Source organism: Sarcophilus harrisii, chromosome 3 (genome assembly GCF_902635505.1).
Source record: "Sarcophilus harrisii chromosome 3, mSarHar1.11, whole genome shotgun sequence".
Classification (NCBI taxonomy): domain Eukaryota; kingdom Metazoa; phylum Chordata; class Mammalia; order Dasyuromorphia; family Dasyuridae; genus Sarcophilus; species Sarcophilus harrisii.
The window spans coordinates 235,082,371-235,105,958 of record NC_045428.1 but is presented as its reverse complement, the minus strand read 5'-3'; the positions used below and the strand labels follow the sequence as shown (position 1 = coordinate 235,105,958).

Here is a 23,588-nt window from a genome sequence, read left to right as displayed (position 1 = left end):
AGTATCCTTTATTGGCTGGCTGGTCAGTGACTGATCCCACTAGAACAGACTAGTAGAGATCAGCCCCGAACCTTTAGCGAGGTACACTTTTAAGTGTTTGCCACATCCAGCCTTGCAGTTACAAATTTCAGAAATCACTGACAAAGTTTCTTGTTTACAACGGGGATATGTCTGGATGTGAGTAAGCACACAACGGAACCTGTTGACATGTTTTGCAATGTTGTCCTGACTCTGTTAGGCACACACTTCTCAGAAAGTCTGGGACTTCAATTGCTTCTCGGAAAATCTAGGGTCTCATGAGCCAGAGGATGGAGCCCAGTCTGAACATAACACTTCCCTAACTTTAGTTTAAGCAACATTTTCCTATAAGCCTGAGGCCCCTTGACCCAGGGAGGAGGAGACCAGTCTTTTGTCCATTTCAGCTAGAACTAATGGCTCCACACACAGATGGTGTGATGCTGGCTAGCGAAGAACATGTGTTTCTAATTGGTTTGGGCTACAATTAGCACAAGCAGCAGAGAACTGATCCATACTTTGCTGCAGCTCAGCTTCTAAGGCTACACTGAAAGCACAATCGTTTGCAAACAAAAAATCATGCACCAACTCTCCCTCCACATTATGTTTTGGCTTTTAGCTTTTTCAAGTTAAATAATTTATCATCAGTGCATCAGCTAATCTTGATGTCTGCTGTTTCATCCTGATTGAAGGTAATCTGAAAGCATTGCTGAAAAGACCATATTAAAAAACATGGAGAAAAAATTAAAATTAAAATAATAAATAAAAATCATGAGAGCAAGCACACATAGTCTGCTTCACTCTACTGGTAACTGGAAAAGCACATGGGCATTGTCCATTATTCAGAACCCAGGCAAGCAACCCATCATAAAAATGACATACAATACTGATGGAATTTCTCTGGGCAACTAAATTTTGACATAATTTTTAATAAATCTTCAGAACTGACAATATCAAAGGCCTTTGATTAAAGAATATTGTGTACAAACCTGTTCTGTTCACCTGGAGTTGGACAGAAAACATCCTGCCTCTCAGGTAGATGACCTTTCAGCCATTATTAAGGAGACTCAGACAAGAATTTTACTAACAGTAACTAAGAGACATGTTCCCCTCCTATGTTCCCTCCCTTCCACCAATTGTCATAGGACAACCTATTTCCTTTGCCCTCTATAGAGATGGATAACAGAAACATTCATGAAATCCTGGGGAATAACTTCCTCTTGCCAGTTAACCTAGATGACTTTGGGCAGCTTTTGTATAAGCAGCAGACTCCCTGCTTTGTGAATCTCAAGTGGAATAGAATCTTCACTAGGCACTTAACCATATAAGAGGAGCTGAATGGCATTCAAAACCTCTTCTTCAATCAGAAATTTGGCTAGACAGGAATTAACTTCAACTTCACATAAACAATTAATGGCTTCAGCGCTGATTGTTAAGTCTGTTGAAAACACTATGAAAGTGTTCAGCCCATCTCTCCAGGATCATGGTCTTATTACTGATGAATGTGAATTCATCAGCACTAAGTAGTTGAGATGTACCATTGATCTTGGCTCAGAAATAGTCAAGTCATCATAAAAGCACTTTGAATTATTACTATCAGAATCAGATTAGTTGATCAGTGGAATAGGTTAATTCACAAGACACAATAATCAATGACTATAGTAATCTATACTTCTGGACCCCAGCTTCTGGAATAAGGACTTAGTATTTGACAAAAATTGATAGGAAAATTGGAAAATAGTGTGGCAGAAACCAGGCATTGGCCAACGCTTAACATCCTATATCAAGATAAGGTTAAAATGGGTTCATGATTTAGACATAGTGATAAGCAAATTAGAACAAAGGATAATCTACTCAGATCTGTGAAGGAAGGAATCTATCGTCAAAGAGTATGAAATACAAAATGGATAGTTTTGATTATATTAAATTAAAAAGGTTTTGCACAAACAAAATCAATGCAGACTAGATTAGAAGGGAAGCCAAAAATTGGGAAAAAATCTTTGCACCCAAGGATCCTGATAAAGGCTTCATTCTAAAACACATAATTGACTCAAATTTATAAAAATACAAGCCATTCTCCAGTTGATAAATAGCCAAAGCATATGGGTAATTTTCAGAAGAAATTAAAACCATTTCAGGTTATATGAAAAAATGCTCTAAATCACTGATTAGAGATGCAAATTAAGATAATTCTGAGGTACCACTACATACCTTTCAGATTGGCTAAAATGACAGGAAAAGATAATGATAAATGTTGGAGGGGATGTGGGAAAACTGGGATCCTAATACATTGCTAAGGGAGTTGTGAAATGATCCAACCATTCTGGTGAGCAATTTGGAACTATGCCCAAAGGGAGAAAAAATGAGAAATGAAATTCATTTCATTTTTTTCATTTCAAATTCATTTCATTTCATTTTCATTTCATTCTCATTTTCTCATTTCTCAATTCCTTTATTGATCCGATTTTTCTTGTGCAGCATAATTGTGGAAATACATATAGAAGAATTACACATGTTCAACATAGATTACTTGCTATCTAGAGGAGGGAGTGGAGAGAGGAAGAAAAATTTGGTTTTGGAAGGGTGAATATTGAAAACTATCTCTGCATATATTTTGAAAATAAAAAGCTATTATTTTTAAAAATAATTTGAAAATTAAAAAACTGAATTTCATTCTGCCTTTTTACTAAGCCATAAATCCTGCATCCCTCTAAGTTTTACTTGCAGTTTGCTTCTGATGAAGTTAAATGCAACCTTCTTAGAGAAAGATGAACTATACTGCTGGTTAACTCTGTGGATTTCTCACTTTCCATTTAGTAATTTCCGAATTTCCCCATTGTTTTCATCAAATCAATCTTAATGTTTGTGAAGGACATGGCCTAGATGAGTAAATGTGATGCTGTATACCAAACTTCTGAAAGCTGCCCACTCCTTTTCTGCTCCACTGTTGCCAACTGTGTGCTGGCTCAACTTATCCAAGTTAGTAACAAACTGTTTCCTCTAGAGAAGTGCTCTAATCTGTTAATGTTAAGCCTTCTATTAATCATCTTACATGGGGGCTGCCACTTTTGCCAAATGTGAATATTTAGCCTGGAAAGATTAAGTCAATGACCAATCCAGACTCTGTGCTACACATAGCCTTGGTCAGTCTCTTATCCTGTTTACTTGTAAGGGTGCATCCTACCAAGTTTTGTTGCATTTAGGTAAATGATTGGTGATATTATCATGAGATGCATGTCGTCAGCAGTAAATGACTGTTTTTGTTCCCGACTTCCAATCATGTCTGGTAATCTTTGCCTACTATTACACTAAAGTTACCCAGAATTATAAGCTTGTCCTCTTTTAGCACATTGATGATGGCGACTTCTAGGTCTTCATCAAATCAGGATTCATCATGGAGCAATTGCATTGCCATAAGTATGTCATTCACTCTTTTTGGTAAATATACAAACCTGCTGACTAGATTAATTTTAAGGACAAAACCTATGCCATCTTCACAGCATTCCTTTATTGTGGTTACTCCAGAAAAACATGTATCCAGCTCTGACTTCCATAAGCTGGTTTCATTTGCCAGTCTTGTTTCATACAGGGCTTTGATGAGGATAAGTTCAGTAGGAATCTTACACTAAGATTCAAGAAACCAATTTTATGACTTCCTAGGGAACTTCCTAGCACAAGTAAAATATATTCCTTGCTGAATACCTATTGCTTTTTAATGCCAGTTCTTCATATACATGTTAAAGAAAATAATTTCTATCATTCTTCAAAGTTCTACTACATTTGATGAAGACAATTTTACACGTTATCAGACATGGCCAATGTATGGATTTGTTTTGCTTAGCCATGCATATTTGTTATAAAGTTTTTTGGGTTTTTTTTAATAGACATTTTTTTGGAGACTTTTTTCCTAGAAAAAGGAAACAAATGCATAAAAGAGAACTAGAGAAAATTAGAAACCACAACAGCATTAAAACTAGTGTTGCATTTATTACATATTTTTAAAAAGAAAACAGCATATAATGGCAATATGCAGTTTTGCAGGCAACCTTTTTTTATTAAAACATCTATATTTGTTCATATTTGTCAAGTTCAGAGAAAAAGATCAGTTTATCCCTACTTTTCACCACTCTATAAAGATCCCTTCAGACATATAAAATAAATTATCAATATTTAAAATAATATTTAATGTGAAGGTGATGGGTCATATCAGACTTTCTAATAAACAAATTAGGGATATGTTAAAAATATATTTTGAAATTAAGAAATGAAGATTTCATTCAATTCCTGATTAGATACCTTACTATGGTTTTCATTTTATGCCTCTGCTTTGAAATTCATGCGTCTTATATAGTCTGGCTCAGAGATATACTGGTGAGTGTCAGAAGGCTGAGGTTTTAAATAGCTGATGACACAAAATAACACATCTAACCTGGTGAGAAACAAGAGGTCCCAGATTACTACCTTCAAAAAGAAGGTAAGAGGCCTTGTATTCCTTACTATAATTATTTATAATATCTTCAGTTAAACTTACAAACTTTATTTCTTCCCTCAATTGGAGGATAAAGCATATATACAATAAAGGACCATAGGTACAATATCATTTCCTCTTAACAAAGGATAATGCCATTTTATCTCAAACAGCTTGATTTAAGTGCCTAGCTCTAAATAGCACCAACCATCACCAAATTTAGGAGATATAAACAGTTTACACCATTTCTTTTTTCAAATATAATGGAAAGACAAGTCAATGAAAAAATGATTTTTTGCCCTCATGAATTTTTACCAAGTACTGGATTTGGAGTTATAGAACTAATATTCAATTGTCACTGTCAACCTGTGTGAATTTAGACAAGTCAAAACTTCTCTGAACCTATTTTCTGATGTATAAAATAAAGATGGAAAAACTTTTAAAACTATGATCCTATGACATTCAAAACAATTAGGGAAATAACTGTCACATGGGTGTTTTTCATTTATTTTTTGTTTGCCTCCTAAGACTGAGTCAAGGATTTTTCCTTCTCTTCTTTTTTTCCAATTGCTGCTGTACTCTTTCTTCTTTTTTCTTTAAGTAATTAGTCATGTTATCAAACGTGGTCTTGTAAAGACTGCTAAAACTGTCATCCATGCCAGGGGATCCTGTAATGGGGAAAAAAAATTAATAGGGAATCTTTAATAGGAGGATGCTGTTATACCACCAAAATATAACTAAACTTTTTCAAAGCCCCATTATAAAGTTAATAAACACATACATTACATTTTTAAAGAAAAATGGATTGCCCTTATATCAAACTGATGAAAGGACAGCTTTGGGAATTAGGAAACATCTAGAAGATAATGTATAGAAAATTACAATCAAGAAACCTAGGTTATACTTTTGATTTCCAATAAGGACACAGCTGAGACTGGGCTAATCAAATGAAATGCTAGGGCTCAGATTTCTTATTGTTAAAACTAGATTAGATCATTCAGTTCTAAAATTTTGAGATTTTGTGATTACAATGACTCATCAAGCATTTAAGCCAATGTTTTTTTTAATTTAAAAAATGGAAATGTTTTATTCAAAACTTAACCAAACATAATGAAAAAATTTTCAGAGTAATTATAATTAATTTCATTGTCAATAGTAGCACTTTTTCCTTCTTTTTTCTCCTTTAAACTCTTACCCATCAGTAATTATTCTCATATTCATAACATACTCCACTCTTCCAGCTGTGCTTTTTTCATATTATACATTTTTTCATAAACATCTTTCCAAATTTCCTTATATTCCTCCTACTTTTTGGTCTTAATCATATCAAAGTAAATCTTTAAACTAATGAGCTTACTGTGGGGCATAAAATGCTGCTCTAAAAATCTTTGAATAGGTAATTCAGCACTGCAGTCCTTTCTTTTTGGGAGGTGGGATGGTGATATATAATACCTTCAGGTACATCTCAAACCAAGGAATTGCTAAGTTAAACAGTATATCCATGTTGTGAATTTTATTACACTTGGACATGATTGAAAACTCCAATTAAGTCAATAATGAGTATATCTTTCTTTTGGCTAACAATGATTTTCATTTTTTAAAAATTAAGTTTTTCACTATCTTTTATCACAAAAATTTCTGCAACTATCTCTCCTCTCCAGATTCCCTGAATGCCATTTTATAGAACAAATATTATGGGGAAAAAAGAAAATTTATCATTTCTCAAGTTTTTTAGTGTTTTTAGTTTTATACTTATTGGCATAGAGATTCTCTGTATTTCTAGATACATTAAATGTCAAACATTCAATAATTTTTGTCATCCTATACAGATTTTTTTGCCTCCCCAAAAAACATATTTATTTGTTAACATTTTTTAATTTTTGATTTTCAAATTCTCTTTTTTCCTCCAGACTCTTCCTCAGTCATTGACAAAGCAAGCAGTATTATCAATTATATGTAAGAAACAATGCAAACTACATTTCCATATTAGTCATGTTGCAAAAAAGAAAGCAAGAAAAAGAAATTGAAAATGTTTATTTCAATTTGCCCTCAGAATTTATCAGTTCTCCATCTGAAGATAGATAGCATTTTCCATCATAAGTCCTTGGCTAATTGCATTGATCAGAGTAGCTAAGTTTTTCATAGTTGGTCCTTATTACAATATTGCTGTTACGGATGATTTCAGAAAGGCCTGGAAAGACTTACACGAACTGATGCTGAGTGAAATGAGCAGGACCAGGAGATCATTATATACTTCAACAACAATACTAGATGATGACCAGTTCTGATGGATCAGGCCATCCTCAGCAACGAGATCAACCAAATCATTTCTAATGGAGCAGTAATGAACTGAACTAGCTATACCCAGAAAAAGAACTCTGGGAGATGACTAAAAACCATTACATTGAATTCCCAATCCCTATATTTATGCACACATGCATTTTTGATTTCCTTCGCAAGCTAATTGTACAATAATTCAGAGTCTGATTCTTTTTGTACAGCAAAATAATGTTTTGGTCATGTATACTTATTGTGTATCTAAGTTATATTTTAATATATTTAACATCTACTGGTCATCCTGCCATTTAGGGGAGGGGGTGGGGGAGGTAAGAGGTGAAAAATTGGAACAAGAGGTTTGGCAATTGTTAATGCTGTAAAGTTACCCATGTATATATCCTGTAAATAAAAGGCTATTAAATAAAAAAAAAAAATAAAATAAAAAATAAAAAATAAAATAAAATAAAAAAAAATATATTGCTGTTACTATGTACCATGTTCTGCTCCCTTTACTTTGCATCAATTCATATGCCGGATTATTTTGAAATCATCCTTCTTATCATTTCCTATCACACAATAATATTTCATTGCATTCATATACCACAACTTATTCAACCATTTTCCCATTGATGGGCATCCCCTCAACTTCCAATTCTTTGTCACTGCTATAAAGAGTTTCTATAAATATATTTGTACATATAAATCTTTCCCCCCTTTTCTTTGATCTCTTTGGGATACAGACTTAGTAGTAGTATTGCTGTGTCAAAAGGCACACAGCCTGACAGCCTTTTGGATTATAATTCTAAATTGTTCTCCAGAATGGTCGGACCAGTTTATAGCTCCACCAACAGTACATCAGTGTTCTTATTCTTCCATATGCTTTCCAGCATTTTTCATTTTCTTTATCTGTTATTTTAGCTTGATGAGTGTGAAGTGTTACCTCAGAGTTGTTTGAATTTTCATTTCTCTAATCAGTAGTGATTTTGAGGGTTTTTAAAATATGATTATAGAAAGCTTCGATTTTCTTCTTCTGAAAATTGCCTCTTCATAACTTATGACCATTTATCAATTGGACAATCTTATTTTTATGAATTTGGCTCAGTTCCCATTATATTTAAGAATTGGGTTTTTAATCAGAAAAACTTGCTATAACTCTCCCCTCAGTTTCCTGTTATCCTAATTTTGGCTGCATTGATTTGTGTAAATCCTTTTTAATTTATGTATCAAAATTATCCATTTTACTTCCTGTGTTTCTCTTTAGCTCTTGTCTGGTCATAAATTCTTCCCTTGTCCAAAGATCTGACAGGTCAAATTTTCCATGTCTTTAATTTGCATATGATATCACCCTTTATTTATATCTAAATCATCTACACATTTTGATTTTTCTCTTGGAATCTGGTGTAAGATGTTGATCTTTGTCTAGTTTTTGCCAAAGTGCTTTCTAGTTAGTCATCCCAACAATTTTTGTCAATAATGAGGTCTTGACCTAAAGACTTGAATGTAAGTTTATCAAATACTATATTCAGATTTTTAAAAATTGTTTATTAATTTTACTTGTAAATAAGAAATGCAGACGTTTGTATGGATTATTCTATAACCATTAGCTCTTTAGTTAAGGAGTTCTTTAGTGGAGGAAGTTGAACGTTTTTGCATTACACTTACAACCCAAATGTTCTAGCTCATTATTTAAAAATGCTAACATCCTGACCTCTTATCTTCAGTGTGAATCTCTTACTATCTGCTATATCAAATAACTCAATATTATATTTCAAATAACAGCAGTTTAGGTAGGTATTCATGCTTTGTATATGTTTTTGTGTGAATGCTTTTACTGTTTTTCCATTACATAGTAATGACTTACTTTCATTATCTGACTTTTTATTGTGTTATATTGAGAAAAAGTTTTTCTATACTTACTTAGTGTTTTTATGTCATTGAATCTAAGCAAAGATATTTTATTAACGTACTGATATTATATTAGACTTCTTTGAAGATTTTTGCAGTTATTTTCCATTGAATCATAGTTTTAGAACTCAAAGAGACTTCACTGGCCATCTAGTACAGTCTAAACTCAAAAAAAAAAAAAAAAATATATATATATATATACACACACACACACTATTACAATGTATACCTGAGGAAAAAGGATATAACCCTAAGCTTTAACTGAATACCTCTAAGAAAGGAGAAAATACTATCTTCCAAAGAAGCCAATTCCAATTATAAATAGTGGAAATTATTAAGGAAATGTTCCTGTCATAAATCCTAAATTGACTCTTCTGCAATTTCTATTTATTGTTCTTGGTTGTGAATTCTGGGGATAAACAGAATAAATCTAATTTCTCTTCCAAGTGACAATTCTTCAAAAAAGTTAAGATATCATTCACCCTTGAGTTCTCTCTTCTCCAGGCTAAACATTCCCAGTCCATCAACCGATCTTTATATGGCAATTACTGAAGATCTTTTGAATTCTAGCTGCCCTCAATTGACCACCCTTTGATTTATCAATGAAATTCTTAAGCAGCAGTTAATAAAACCCAGAATTCTAAATATGCTATGATCAGGACAGACTACATCAAGACCGCTGCCATCTTGCTTCTAGCTCCTACAAGCTATATTTTTTTTCAATGCAGAACAGATAAAATTAGTTTAGTTTGTTTTTTGTTGTTTTTTTTAGCAGTCATATCACATTGTTGTTTAGTTCTTCAGTCATGTCTGATTCTTTGACCCCATGGATCATAGAGTCCATGGAGTTTTCTTGGCAAAGATACTGGAGTGGCTTGCCATTTAGGTCAACAGGTTAAGTGACTTGTCCAGGATCACACAGCTAATAAATGTCTGGAGTCAAATCTGAACTCAGGTCTTCCTAACTTCAGTTACAATGCACATCACATTACTGACTTGATCGAGTTTGTAATTCACTAAAAACCCCAAATCTTTTCCAAATTGCTATCCAACTATACTTCAACCATCCCATATTTGTAAAATAACTTTTGAATTAAAATATTTTAATTTATATTTATCCCTATTAAATTTCAATTTGTTAAATTTAGCCCAATGTTCTAGTCAGTCAAGATTTTTTTGATTCCTTCATCCCACTCCCCCTTTGTCTCATCTGCAACTTTGATAACTATGATTTTTATTCAAGTTCTTTACAAATATGTTAAATAGTATACAGATAAGTATAAATCCCTGGGACTCCTCAGTGGAAACCTCTGCCAATGCAGCAATGAACCATTAAAGAGTACTCTGAGTCCAAACATTCAACCAGTTATAAATCCACCTAAATGAATGCTGTCTGGCCTACATTTTTCCTTATTTTACACAAGAATAGCTCTTCTAAATAAACTGTAGTACTCCATGAATAACCTATATCAGATTGCTTGATGTCTTGCGGGAAGGAGGTAGAGAAGGAAAAAAAAAAAGTTTGGAACTCAAACTCTTTTAAAAGTGAATGTTGAAAATGAAATACATACATATTGTACTCTTAGCTAATATTGGATCTATATTCAAAAGCAAAAATGGTCTATAACTTTATTAGTATTACTTTTTCATGTTTTAAAATCAATTCCATATTTGTATGCTTCAAGTAAATGAGTAACAGCCAATCTTTTCTGATATTTCTGAATAATCTTTGCAACGCAAGTATCATCTGTTCTTGAAAAATTTGAAGCATAGTACCTCTGAGGAAATTTAGTGCGACCCCTTCATTTTAAAGATGAGTAACAAGCCAAATAAGTGAACTTGTCCAATGTCACCAATATGAACCCAGGTCCCTGACTGTCAAGCCACTGCTCTTTCCACTACATTATGCTGTTGGCCTAGGTGAGTATATTTTCAACTAAGTATTAGTATCCATTATGAATTTAACATGTTTCATGCCTAAAGAGAATAGTTTTATTTTTTATCCTTTTTTTTATCCTTATATGAAGTTGGTATTTACCTTATTACATTTTTTCTAGTTGAAGTCTACTTTATTAAAGAAAAAATTTTGAATATTCAATAGAATGACCCATCTTAAATTAAATAGAAGTAAATCTTTCTGGTCAGTATGTTTCCTAAAAGCAATGAAGTGATGTGTCTTACCTGTTTCTAAAACTTCTTTTAAAGAGAAAAATTAGACTATTCATATTTATTTTATATAGAACAAATATAACTGATCCAATATTTTCCTCTTATTCTTGAAATTGTCTAGAAGAAGTTAAATTAATCTTAACATTATATATCTATTTTAGCTAAAGCAAGTATTAAATACTTTATATTTTAGTTTATTAAAGTATTAAGTCCTAAGTTTCCCTGATATTTTGACTCCTTGCACCCTTATTACAGAAGACTGTCTGAAATTGCCAATTCCTTTTCCTCTTCTTCCCTTTCATTTGCATTAATTTTTTTTTATTAGTAAGTGAAAATATCACAATGTTCTTTAATCCTATATCATTCATAATTTATTATTTGAAATATATTTTTAATCAAAACTTTGATTGTTATTTCTATTATAGGTAGAAGAGATAATATATTTTATCCATATACACATGTTAACATCCATTGACAAATTCTAACAGGCAAAGTAAATTACTACTCTTCTTAAATACTTAGCCAATTTTGTTTTTACTGTTTGTGGAGAGCTCTATAGTTGTAGATTTTTGTTGATAACTTCTACTCAAAAAAAGGAATGTCACTAGATCACTGAGTACATGGAGGAAATACAAGTATAAGAAGAGTGAAAAGGTGGGAAGGGTTCAGGTTATAAACAGCATTAAAAGTCAAATAGAAGTTTTAATTTGATCCTAGAGATAATAGGAAAGCTACCAGAAGAAAAGTAGAGGTACCCACCATAGGTGTTTTTCTCAAGGAATTTAGCCACAGAAGGAATGATATAGGATGAAAGTTTTTGAAGATGATTAAGCGAGGGATTTTTGAGAATAGAGAAAAAGGCATATAGAGTAGAGGAATAGAAATATACAGAGAGATTTGCCTTGACAAGAAGAGCCACCTTTTAATGTGAGACATAGCTGAAGAAGAGCATGGATTCTGCAACATGAGGAGAAAGAAAGAAAAGCTCTTATTGAATGACTTCAACTTTTCTCAATGAAATATAAGGCAAGATTCTCAGTTGAGAGGGTCAAGAGCAATGAAGATTAAAAGAAGGATGAAAAGGTTTGGAAGAGTTTCTGTAGAGACTGGAATAATGAATCAATTAAAAGGCATAAAAAGATTACTTTGCCATAATAAGGCCTAGTTGAAATTATGTAACAAATTTGTAGTGGACACAGCACAATGGGAAAATAGGATAGTGGCAATTTATGTCTTTGTGATTGCCCTTTTTACTATTAATATGGAAAATGTGGATATTAAATTAATAACCAGTCTTGGATAAAGTTACTCCTGGGTCATATTGCCTGGTCAGTGGGTTCTTAAGAACAGAAATAATTTTTATTATTAGCCTAAACAAAGGATAATTTAGAAAGCAAATCTGCATGTAAAAACAAAACTTATCACCTTCACACCACAAAAAACAAATGAAAATGATGTCAATAGTTTATACACCCTAATGCAGGGGTCCTCAAACTTTTTAAATAGAAGGCCAGTTCACTCTGTTGAACTGTTGGAGGGCCAGACTATGGTAAAAACAAAAACTTTGTTTTGTGGGCCTTTAAATAAAGAAACTTCATAGCCCTGGGTGAGGGGGATAATCGTCCTCATCTGCCACATCTGGCCTGTGGGCCATAATTTGAGGACCCCTGCCCTAATGCTTCCTTATTAACAAGAATAACTAGACTAACTGCAAATTAAAATTTAAAACATTCATCATGACTAGGTGAAGAGTTTCATACACTGAAAATTTTATGAAATATTTAAGAGTTTAGAAATATAGGACAATTAGATTTATTCCCTTCACTCAACAGAAAGGGGAAGACTATGCAGATAAAAACAGCTAAAATGGGGAAATGAATTCCTAAATACTTCCATTAAGTGCAGTTCAACTTTGCTGATCCAGATATATAGGAAGACTCAGCACTTGACAAGGAAGTGAATGAAAATCTTCCTGTGCCTTCCTTAAAATAAAAGGTCCACTTGATTCACATGTAACTGCAGAACCCCAATAAGTTAGATCAAATAATTGCAGGTTTCCTGAATTTGACTAGCACATTGCTAAAATATCTTTTACCCACAAAGATTAAAGATTTTTATTCTTCTCTGACCAAATACGAACAACAAATTAAATCTGCCATAAGATCACTTGGACTGAGCTTGAGATAACTATCTTCACTTGTATGCACTTTACAAGCATGAATTTAATAGAAAACTCAGAATTACACAGGATTCTAGGGATCAATTAACCTAACCTCATTTTATGTAAAGGCTGAGGTCAAGAAGAGTGAAGTGACCTATTAAGATTCACTGAGTTAAGTGGCAGATCTAAGATTTAAACATAGAAGCTAACTCTGGACAAGTCACTTGATCTCTAATACTAGGTTGAAGAACAGCTGCTAATCTGCTCTGATCAAAGGAATTATTAACACCAAATGAAATCATAGATGCAGAATCCTTTTCCTCAAAATAGCCATGACATGTAATGGTAAAGGTACTTCCAGAACTTTTCATTTGTAGACTGAGGTAGAAAGGAAATGCTAAAAATGGTCAATAGAGTTCCATGGAATAAAAATGCCTCATCAGATATCCTAGAATTAATTTCAAATATTACATTAACAAGTAAATATCTCACCACCTTCCACCATGGTCCAGTTCTCATGTAGATTATTCGAGATTTTCTTTAACACTTCATTTTTGGAAACAGGCTGAGAAAGACAAAAAATGGAAACAATTATCAGAACTAAAATGCAATGCACATGGAGCTCTCACCATAAAGAGGAAAACAAATGTTTCAGAAGAAAGCAAAAGAAATGAAATTACCTTGGGTTTATATGATACTTTCCAGTTTTCAAAGCAATTTATATACATTATTTATTGATCATTATAAATGATGAGATAAGTAGAGAAGGTATCATAAACCTATCTTACAGATTTAAAAAATGAAGCTAAAATAATGTTATGACACAATTAAACAACTAACAAACTGGTAGAATGAGGACTAGAATCCAAACCATCACTATTCTAATCTGGTACTCAATTATACTGGAATGCTTCTTCTTAATTAAAAAAAAAAAAAAATCTGGACTACAGTCATATAAAACTTTCAAGAAAAAACAAAAATATGTTGCACAGAACCAGTATAAAAATGTGAATAATTATTGTTACTTAATTTCTTACCTGCCACTGTCCATTCTCAAGGTGATAAAGCAAAACTGGCATTTCTCTACATTCTTGTAAAATCCAAAGCCCCTGTGTTTCCTCAAAGGCAATGTCCCACACTCTGTAATTAAAGGTAAGTTGTTGTTTGTAAATCAGCTGTTTCTTGGTGTCATCAAGTTGGAAGATGTAGATTACAGGAATGCTTTTAAGGAAGGAAAAGAAAGATTAGAAAAAATAACTAAATGCACCTGGGTCTAACAATTCACATGCAAAAAACTAGGGAGTTTAGTGAAGTGCAAGACCAATGAGCTTACATTATGACATAGTTGGGGGAGGGGATTTGCTATTTGTTTTTATCATAAATTTCCTTGAGATTGAGAATATGAAGGTTGTATCATCAGAAACCAAATCTCTAATTGTATTTCTTCAAAGCTATTATAATACTCAAGGATCCTTGTATATACATTTAGAAACTTACCAATCACATGCACAGCTTTATATAAACAGCAAGTTTTTTTAAAAAGCCTCACCCTTTTAATTCAAAGGTTAGATAGAGTTAACTTCATTCCAGTGACCCATCATACTGTTCTTTTTTTCTTAGCAATACTTACTGTCAAATCAATATCAATGGCTTAAATTATTTTTATCAGGGGCAATGTGACCAATATTCACAGTAAGACAACTAATGAGGATTAAGATAATACTAACAGTTTTGACTCACTCTTTGCAGACATCTCTTATAATGAACAGATGCTATGCTTACATATATTTTGTATACTATACTCACTATTAATAAACAAATATTCATTAACTGACTACTAGTGCTAAGCATTCTATTAGACAAAAGCAATACAGAGACAAAAGCAAAATTTAAGTACTAGGATCCTATATTAACTTGATTGCTAAAAGAAAGACTGCTTTCACAGAATAAGTTACTAAACAATTGTAAAATACCAAATGCTTACTATTAGACAAAAGTAGTCTTTCAAAAGGATATGAAATTCTCTCCACTTTTGTTTGTAGCAGAACCCTTTAGAGTTCCCTAAATCATCCCAGTCTATTTGACAAATATAACTATTTACCTCCAAAAAAGTTACTATAATGGGAATAGAAACAAAGAAGTCAAGTGGCAAGAAATATGAATAATAAACATATTTGTCAAATCCTACTGAAATAAAAAAACTCAGCATGCCAAAAATCCATACTACTCTATGATTGTCCCAACTATCTTGGCTGAAATATGCCCATGAAGAAACCAATCTGAAACCCTTCCATATATTAATATAAGTTCATATACAAAAAAGAGAAAGCGAAAAGATGACTGCAAATATTTTAGAAACTGCAAGGTCATTTTTGTCAATCTCATGCTCCTCCTTTAAACATTAACCCAATCTTTTTCTCCTTTAAAATTAGATATGTTTTGTTTTAACAAATACTCAAAGAAAACTCTAACAAAGTATACTCCCCAAAACAGTGGATTAATAAACATTTCTTTGATTAACACCAGTTCTGCCAAAGATGTTATATGGCTATGAAATACAGAGCACCACAAAGTCCTCATTCAAAGAATGAAACTTGCTGGCAATGAAAGGGCACTGAAAAGAGAAGAAAAGATATTATCTAAGAAATATAAAATCAAAAAAGGAGCTTGATTGAAAACTTAGTTAAAAATAAAGGATGGGCAGAATAAGAATTGGTATAGATAATGATCAATTCTGATGGATGTGGCTCTTTGTAACAATGAGATGATTCAGGCCAGTTCTAATGATCTTTTGATAAAGAGAGCCATCTACACCCAGAGAGAAGACCGTGGGAACTCAGCGTGGACTACAACATAGCATTTGCACTCTTTTTGTTGTTGTTTGCTTGCATTTTATTTGCTTTCTCATTTTTTTTTCCCTTTTGGATTTGATTTTTCTTGTACAGTAAGGTAATTGTATAAATATGTATGCATATATTGTATGTAACATATATTTTTTTTCCATGATTAACATATATATTGGATTACTTGGCATCTAGGGGAGGGAGCAAAAAAAGGGAACACAAGATGTTGCAAGGGTTAATGTTAAAAAATTATCCATGTATATGTTTTGAAAATAAAAAGCTTTAATAAAAAAATAAAATAAAATAAAATAAAATTGAAAACAATAGAGGCAGATCCCAAGCCCAGTGAATGAATTCTTTATGACAAATTTATGGGAGGACATGAACAAGTTAAACAGGATGAGAAACTCATTATGATCTGTATCAAATGGAAAGAATACCCATACTGAAAGAGATCACATATCCACCAAAGAGTTGAATTACAATTATATTAATAAAGCAGAAAGTGTAAGTATATATATTTTCATGTAATAGCCTAAATTCACTGGAGGGAGGAATCCTGACAATAAAGCAGTTATTAAGATTTCTCAAATTGAAATCTAGCTTTATAATTACATAGCACCCAGATTAGAGGGAAAAGGTCTAATGAAATAAGTACCTTTTCTCCTTTTTTTGATATATTTAAATTCTTAAACAGATGTGAGATTTTATTTATGTAAATATTCCCTCTCACTATTTACCTATTGACCATCCAACCCCTAGGATCTCTTTCCTAGGTCCTGCCACAGCAAAGACCTAAAAGTAGTTGGAGGGATGGAAGGAGAGGGTGACAAGTTTTAAATGATTTTCCTTATTTTCTCTTGACATTGCAAGAATACAAGTGGTACATATGTGCCATATAACAGTTATTCCTCAACTCTTGCCAAATAAACACATATCAACCATCTAAACTCTTGAATAACATCCTTCATTTGGATTCTTCATTGTAGCCTTTTCATATTCATATGTACCTCTTCAGTGCCCACTGTGTGGTACTGAAAATTTTAGACTAGCCAGGAAAGAGCAAAAAAAACAACTGAATTTAGAATATTTATTGTTTGGAACATAATATAAAAGTAGATGTTGAACCTATGAAGCTCATCTATCAATGTATGTAATATGTGGTTATGTGGGGAGAGGGGTATGTGTGTATGTATGTATATTTCTGTGTATATATGCATACCTTAACTAAATAATGCAAACAAATAGGGAATTGTGCAGAGATTTAAACAGAACAGCTCTTTTAATGATTCCAAAGATCTCCCTGCCTCAAAAAGGAAAGGTTATTTTTAATGACAATGTTCCACTAACATATTATATTATCTATAAGTCATGGTACACTATAATGTCTGGTGAAATAAGATTTATGGTATATGAAAAGGAAAAGCAATTACAATAATTTGGTAGCTTACCAGTCACATAAAATGGCAATGTAGTTTTCCCTGCAACAGTAAGTTATCCTTGACACTGCAAATATCTAGGGGGGGAAAAAAGAAGGATAACAGCTTATATTTCTGTACCCCAGCTCTTTCAAATAATTCTCATACAGCAGCCCACAATGAGGGCTGCCACCTTTAAATTATCTAGTGGTATCACAGAAGAATGAGGAAAGAAAACACGATCTCTATAAAAGGAAAACATTGATGTCAAGGACACACGATCTCTATAAAAGGAAAACATTGATGTCAAGGACAGGATTCATAGACAATTTAATCATTACAAGTCTGCCAGAAGAACACAAATAAAAAATCCCAAATACCATAATATAAGCAATAATATAAGAAAACTGCCCCAGCACACTGAAGTCAGGAGTTCAAATCTGGTCTCAGTCACTTAATACTTTCTAGCTGTGTGAACCCGGGCAAGTCACTTAACCTTATTTGCCTCACAGGAACAACAACAACAAAAAAAAACTGCCCCAAACTGCTAAACATAAAAATAAAAAGCCAATCAAAAGACTCTATGGAAAAATTATCAGGATTCATAGCAGTTAAACTGAACAACTCCTATGACAAACAAGTTATGTAGAGTGATCAGCAGGAAAGAGATTCAATAATGCAATCCATCTCTGCACCCCTAAGAAATTTCTGTACTCCCAAGAAATTACATTGTGTTCTGAAAAGCAAAGGCATTCAAGATGTAACTAAAGTGATGAGCCCTGAAAACTAGAGCCTAATCATTAATGAAAATTACGAATATTAAGTTTTTAAAAAGATAACCAGACTTGAAAAAAATTATTTCTTCTCAAAATGCCACACAATAGAAAGAGAAGAGGAAACAAATAAAATAACCAAAAACAACAATGATATAACAACAGAGAAATTGTTAAGAGATTTTTATTCTAAAAGTACCTAAGGATGGCAATAGAAATGACAATGGAGAAAAATAAGATGGAGAGTCTATTGTTTAATGTAAATTAAAAGAAACAAGTATAATAATAATGATCTCAGACAATGCAACAATAAAAACAGCAATTATTAAAAGATGAAAAGGCAGATTATATTACATTAATAAAAAGTACTACAATTAATACCAATGATTTTTTTTCAGTTATGTCCGACTCTGTTACCCCAGTTTTTTTGGCAAAGATACTGACATGTTTGCCATTTCATTTTCTATTTCATTTTACAAAGGAAGAAACTGAGGTACACAGGGTTAAGTAACTTATCCAAGATCACACAGCTAATGTCTCAAGTCAAATTTGAATTCAGCTCTTCCTGACTACAGGCAAAGACTCATTGTGTTGCTGTCAATATTATAACTGTTTATTATATATGTATCAAATGGAATAGCACCTACATACTGACAAGTTAAAGGGACAAATGCACTACAAAGCTATAATAATTGAGAAACTCTTAGAACTTGACAAACATAAAAATATAAAGAAAAAAATTTGAGACTAGAATAGACTTTTATAATAATAAATTACATATAACAAACCTTTAGCAATTGTTAAGAGGTATAAACACATACACAAAAGTATAAAGATCTCAGAAACAAAGGGAGAAATAGGAAATATATCCTTTATTAACTATAACACAATAAAAATTCTATTCTAGTAAGAAATTTTGAATATAGCATAAAATGAATCAAAATAAGTAATTTAATCTCAAGGGAGATAAAACACTACCAATCACAAAAGAAAATGAGACAAATCTCTAAATGATAAGGATGGAATCAGTCATCCTTACAGGAATTTTTTGTTTCATTCACTAAACAATTTCACTAAAAGAAATAAAAGATCAAGAAATTGTTCACAAAAGAAAGAAGAAAAGGGAAAAAACAACCATCAAATATTCAAAACAGGAATCCTAAAAATGAAAGAGATTAACAAAATTGAAAGCAAAAAAATCATTGAATGTGATAAACAATAAAGCTAGAAGTTGGTTTTAAAAAGCAAATAAGATAAACCATTAGCTATTATGATTTTAAAGAAAAAGAAATTGGACAAAATTATCAGTATTAAAAAAAAGTATATAAAAAAGTGAAAAATAAAGCAAACTAGTAGAAAATATGTTGTCCAATTCTATAAAATTGACAACATGAAATCAAAAGAATATTTGCAAAAACATGAATTGCCCAGTTGATTTAGAGAATTTAAATAATTATATGTATTATAGACTCAATTATAGATAAACAAATTTGGACTCTGAAAAACCCTGGAATTAGATGAATTTACAAGCAAAATCTGTCCCAACATTTCAAAGAATATTATACAAACTATTTACAAAAATTGAAAAGGAAAAATCAGATTTGTTCTATGATAAAAATAGAGCCCTGGTTCCTAAACCAATAAGAAATAAAACAGAAAATGCAACTTACAAACCAATATTCTAAAATATGTTTATGCCAAAATTCTAATTAAATTTTAAGAGATTACAAAAAAGAAATAAAGATTAAACACTAGGACAAGGTAGGATTTATAAGAAAAACCATAAAAAGAATATAAACCATTAAAAGCAGAAAATCACATTAATATATGCAAAACCCACTTAAAAACACTAAAATGCATGGTAATTGGACCTTTCTTTAATAAGGAAAACATTACCTACTTAAAACCAAGAGGCAATATTATATGGATAGAGGTCTTTCAAATCAGATCCAGGATATAGCAAGGATATTCATTTTCACCAATATTTTTGATAGTCATAGAAATGCTAGATATAGCAATAATACAAGTAAAATAAAGTGAGTCTAAGAATGAGTAAAAATGAAACAGAATCATGATTTTTTTTACATAAGGCCTAGTAGTAAACCCTAGAGAATATTTTAAAATTAAGTGAAAACAAAAATGGTAGCAAAATGGCACTATATATAAATTAAACCTACACAAGTAATCAGATTTTCTAATATAACAAACAAAATCCAAGATGAAATCCCACTCAAAATATCTACAAAATGTATAAAATAATTGAAATAAAATATCCACCTACCAATCAAGGGACATACAAAAACTATATGAATAATACTACAAAAGTTTTTTACACAAATAAGGATAGATGGGGCTAATTGGAGAAATATTATTTGTTGTGGATGGGACATAGTAATGTAACAAAAAGGAAAATTCTAACTAAATAAATATACAATGCATATACCAATCAAAAAGGATTATTTTACATATCTAAAAAGCCATAAATATATTTGGAAAAACAAAACGTAAAAAATCTCAAGGGAAATAATGAGGGGAAAGTAGGAAATGAGGACGTAGCAATATCAGTTACATTACAAAACAATATTAATTGAAACTATTTCATGGTGACTAAAGAATACAGAAGTTGATCTCTAAAAGGAATTAGGTACCCTTTCATGGGCTACACTTTTCTCTCTTCCCTATCTTGATGCCTGTATGATTAAAATAGTTTCAGAATTAGCATTCAGCAGGCATTGTCTTAAAGAGGGTGGGTATAAGTATATTACTGCTCAGAATCTTGATTTAAATAAGACATAAGGGAAGAGGAAACTCATAGTGCAAAAGTAATACACAACTAACAAACACAGTGGCCACATTAAAGATACTGTAACAAACAAACCACATACAACATATATCACCACCCCTCCGAGGAAGTACCAACATCTGAATTCCTTGTCTGGGAGAACTCGTAGTCACAGCTATTCAGAGCTCCAAGTAGGAGCAGCTACTAGGCAAGCTGTGCAATGCTTCCCAGTCCGAACCCTCAAAGTCCCTTTCCACTAAGGGGTTTCTGTAGGCTGAGAACAAAGAAGGCACTACACTAAGTATTCTCATTTGATACGTGGCTTTTGAGATGTAGCAGCCTCCCACGTACAGGATGCTCCATCACAAGAGGCCCAGCAAGGAGAATATTTGTTCATTCCTTTAGGAGGATTATGTTTACTGCAGGAACTGGCCAAGTTTCTAGGGTAAATATAGGCCTGCAATAGAGAATATTCATTAATTAAGGCACCAGAAGGATGGCTGACCCTTCTTATGTACTTCCCTGGCATTCCATGAGATAACTGCAAACACATTCTCATGTTTTCAGCAAAAAAAAGTTACACAAAAGACATGGCCGACACTAACTTAAGATTCCTTACTCACTAGGATTCCTTATAATGCCTACCATCTTCTTTCAAGTTCTTTATCTTTTTATCCCAATGTCAATCAAGCCTAAATCCTGGATTATTCCCAATATCCACTGCCTTCATTCCTTTTCAAGGGCTACTGAATAAAAGGAGAGAAAAATCATGTTATCAGGCTGACAGGGTTCAGTACAAATTTATGTTACAACATCTGAAACAGGTCTTTGATTCTCTGTCCCACTCAATACAATGGCTTAAAGCCATATATTCACACAAAAGTCCAATTATTCAATTTATGAGCTCTGAGATAGTTCACCATGATTGTTACAATCATATTTTAAAAAATACAAAAAGAACTGAAAATATTTTTGATATTAAATATGCTTGGCAACCATAGAGATATGATAGATGAACAATGAGAATCCACAAGAAATAAACAAGATAGAAAAATAGCATAATGGTAATTGAAGGAAAAACAATTTCATTGTTTAAAAAAGAAAAAAAAAATCTGAAATTTGTTATGCTAGCTAAAATGGAAGATCTAGGAAAACTTATAATCACTAAACTGACTCCTTTTTAGTGAATAACCTAAATTCTAAGATTTGCATACATTAGAATCACTGTTCAAAAAATAAATAAATGGTTACTCTGTAATATTACATCAAGGGATTTGGATGAGGAATTCTCATGTCAAATCTAGTGTTTCATTCCTTACACTCTACTTGATTTGAGACCATTAGAAAAGAGTTTTGTTGAGATAAAATTCTGACTGGAAAAATCATTGTATGGCCTATCAACTGTTCATGAATTCTAAGATTTCACTTGTGTCCTTGCCCGTTGGGCAAGTCTCTTAATCTCATATCTCTAAGATCTGTCATCAAAGAGATTTTTAAATGTGTAAGAAATATTAAAGACCTTAAAGCCTTTAGTGTAGAGCAACAATGAAAAGAGAAATGGCCAATCAAAAAGTAAAAAAAGGAGGGGAAGGGTGGACACATAAAATTAATTGGTTTCATAAGTGAAGCTCAAAAACTATAAATAAATCAGTAGGAAATAAAGTTCTGAGCTGGAAAATATCTATAAATTTATCCATAAAGATCCCAGTGACCTTTCCTCATATTGTTTAATGAGGTCAAAATCAAAATTCAGAAGGTGACTTAAAAGTCCAAATAAATCAGAGGTCCTTAATCTTTTTTGAGCCATGGAACTCTGGTGGTCTAATGAAGCTTATGGACTCCTCCTCAAAATGACATTTAAGATACATAAAACAAAACACATATGATTACAAAAAAATAGCAATTATACAGTTAACAATATCTATTTTTTTAAAATTTACTTTTTCTAAAAAAAATAAATAAATAAAATAAAAATAAAAAAATTTACTTTTTCAAGGTTAAGAGTTTCTGTTGGTCTAAACATTAATTTTACAGATGAAGAAACATCTAAAGCCTAAGTTACAGTGGTTTATCCATGATCATATATCTAGGAAGAAGACTAGAAGTCAGGACTTCTGACTCCCAAGCAATTGTTCTTTACATCATGTGACTCAAGTGGAATTCCCACTTACTCTGCTTTAGTTTCCTCAACCATAAAACTCAGTGACTATCACAAGGCAGTATAGCTACAAAATATACCTTTAAAATAAATTGGAAAATATTTTTTAAATGACAGTACCAAATTCATTACTACAATACTAATTGCTTTTGAAATCCCATTCTTTACTAACTTCAAAGACATTTCTAAACAAGATTTTTAAAATATTTCTAATTGATCCTGACAATTAGGAACAATTGCTTAGCAAGATGAGATACATTTGAATAAAAAAAAATTTTAATGGCAACCTAGAAAAGAGATGGGCAATGTCCAACCCAAGAGTTATATAATGCCTGTGATATCATTTGCTAAAGCAACCAACCACAGATGATGACGAGCTGAAAGCTAGATAATGAAAACCCCCCACTGCTTGAGTTCTACTAAGTTGATATTTGTGTATAGCCAGCAAATAATTATAAAAATATCCCAATGGCTCTTGTCAGGAAAAAGGTTCCCCTCCCCTAACCTAGAGTGATTGACAAAATGATGACTGTTTCCACTATTTTTAACATTAAATTAACCCTGCCAGAAGTCTAGTATAGATACTAAACATTTTTAGCTTACCTTTTGCTTGGTAGAC

The 23,588-nt window shown here is 32.1% G+C and overlaps 1 protein-coding gene across 2 annotated transcripts in view; it reads right to left on the bottom strand.

Moving 5' to 3' along the window:
• Window positions 1-3,982: 3,982 nt before the first annotated feature.
• Window positions 3,983-23,588, bottom strand: part of WDR4 (WD repeat domain 4) — a 55,957-nt gene continuing 36,351 nt past the window's right edge. Inside the window, exons 8-11 of one of the 2 annotated variants that reach the window (XM_031959223.1) lie at window positions 17,290-17,354; window positions 14,033-14,216; window positions 13,488-13,560; window positions 3,983-5,151 (exon numbers count right to left, since the gene is read on the bottom strand). In XM_031959223.1, the coding sequence (XP_031815083.1) occupies window positions 5,018-5,151; window positions 13,488-13,560; window positions 14,033-14,216; window positions 17,290-17,354 (456 nt within the window). In that variant the 3' untranslated portion in view covers window positions 3,983-5,017. The remainder of the gene's footprint in view (window positions 5,152-13,487; window positions 13,561-14,032; window positions 14,217-17,289; window positions 17,355-23,588) is intronic. The other variant, XM_031959224.1, reaches the window with a different exon arrangement.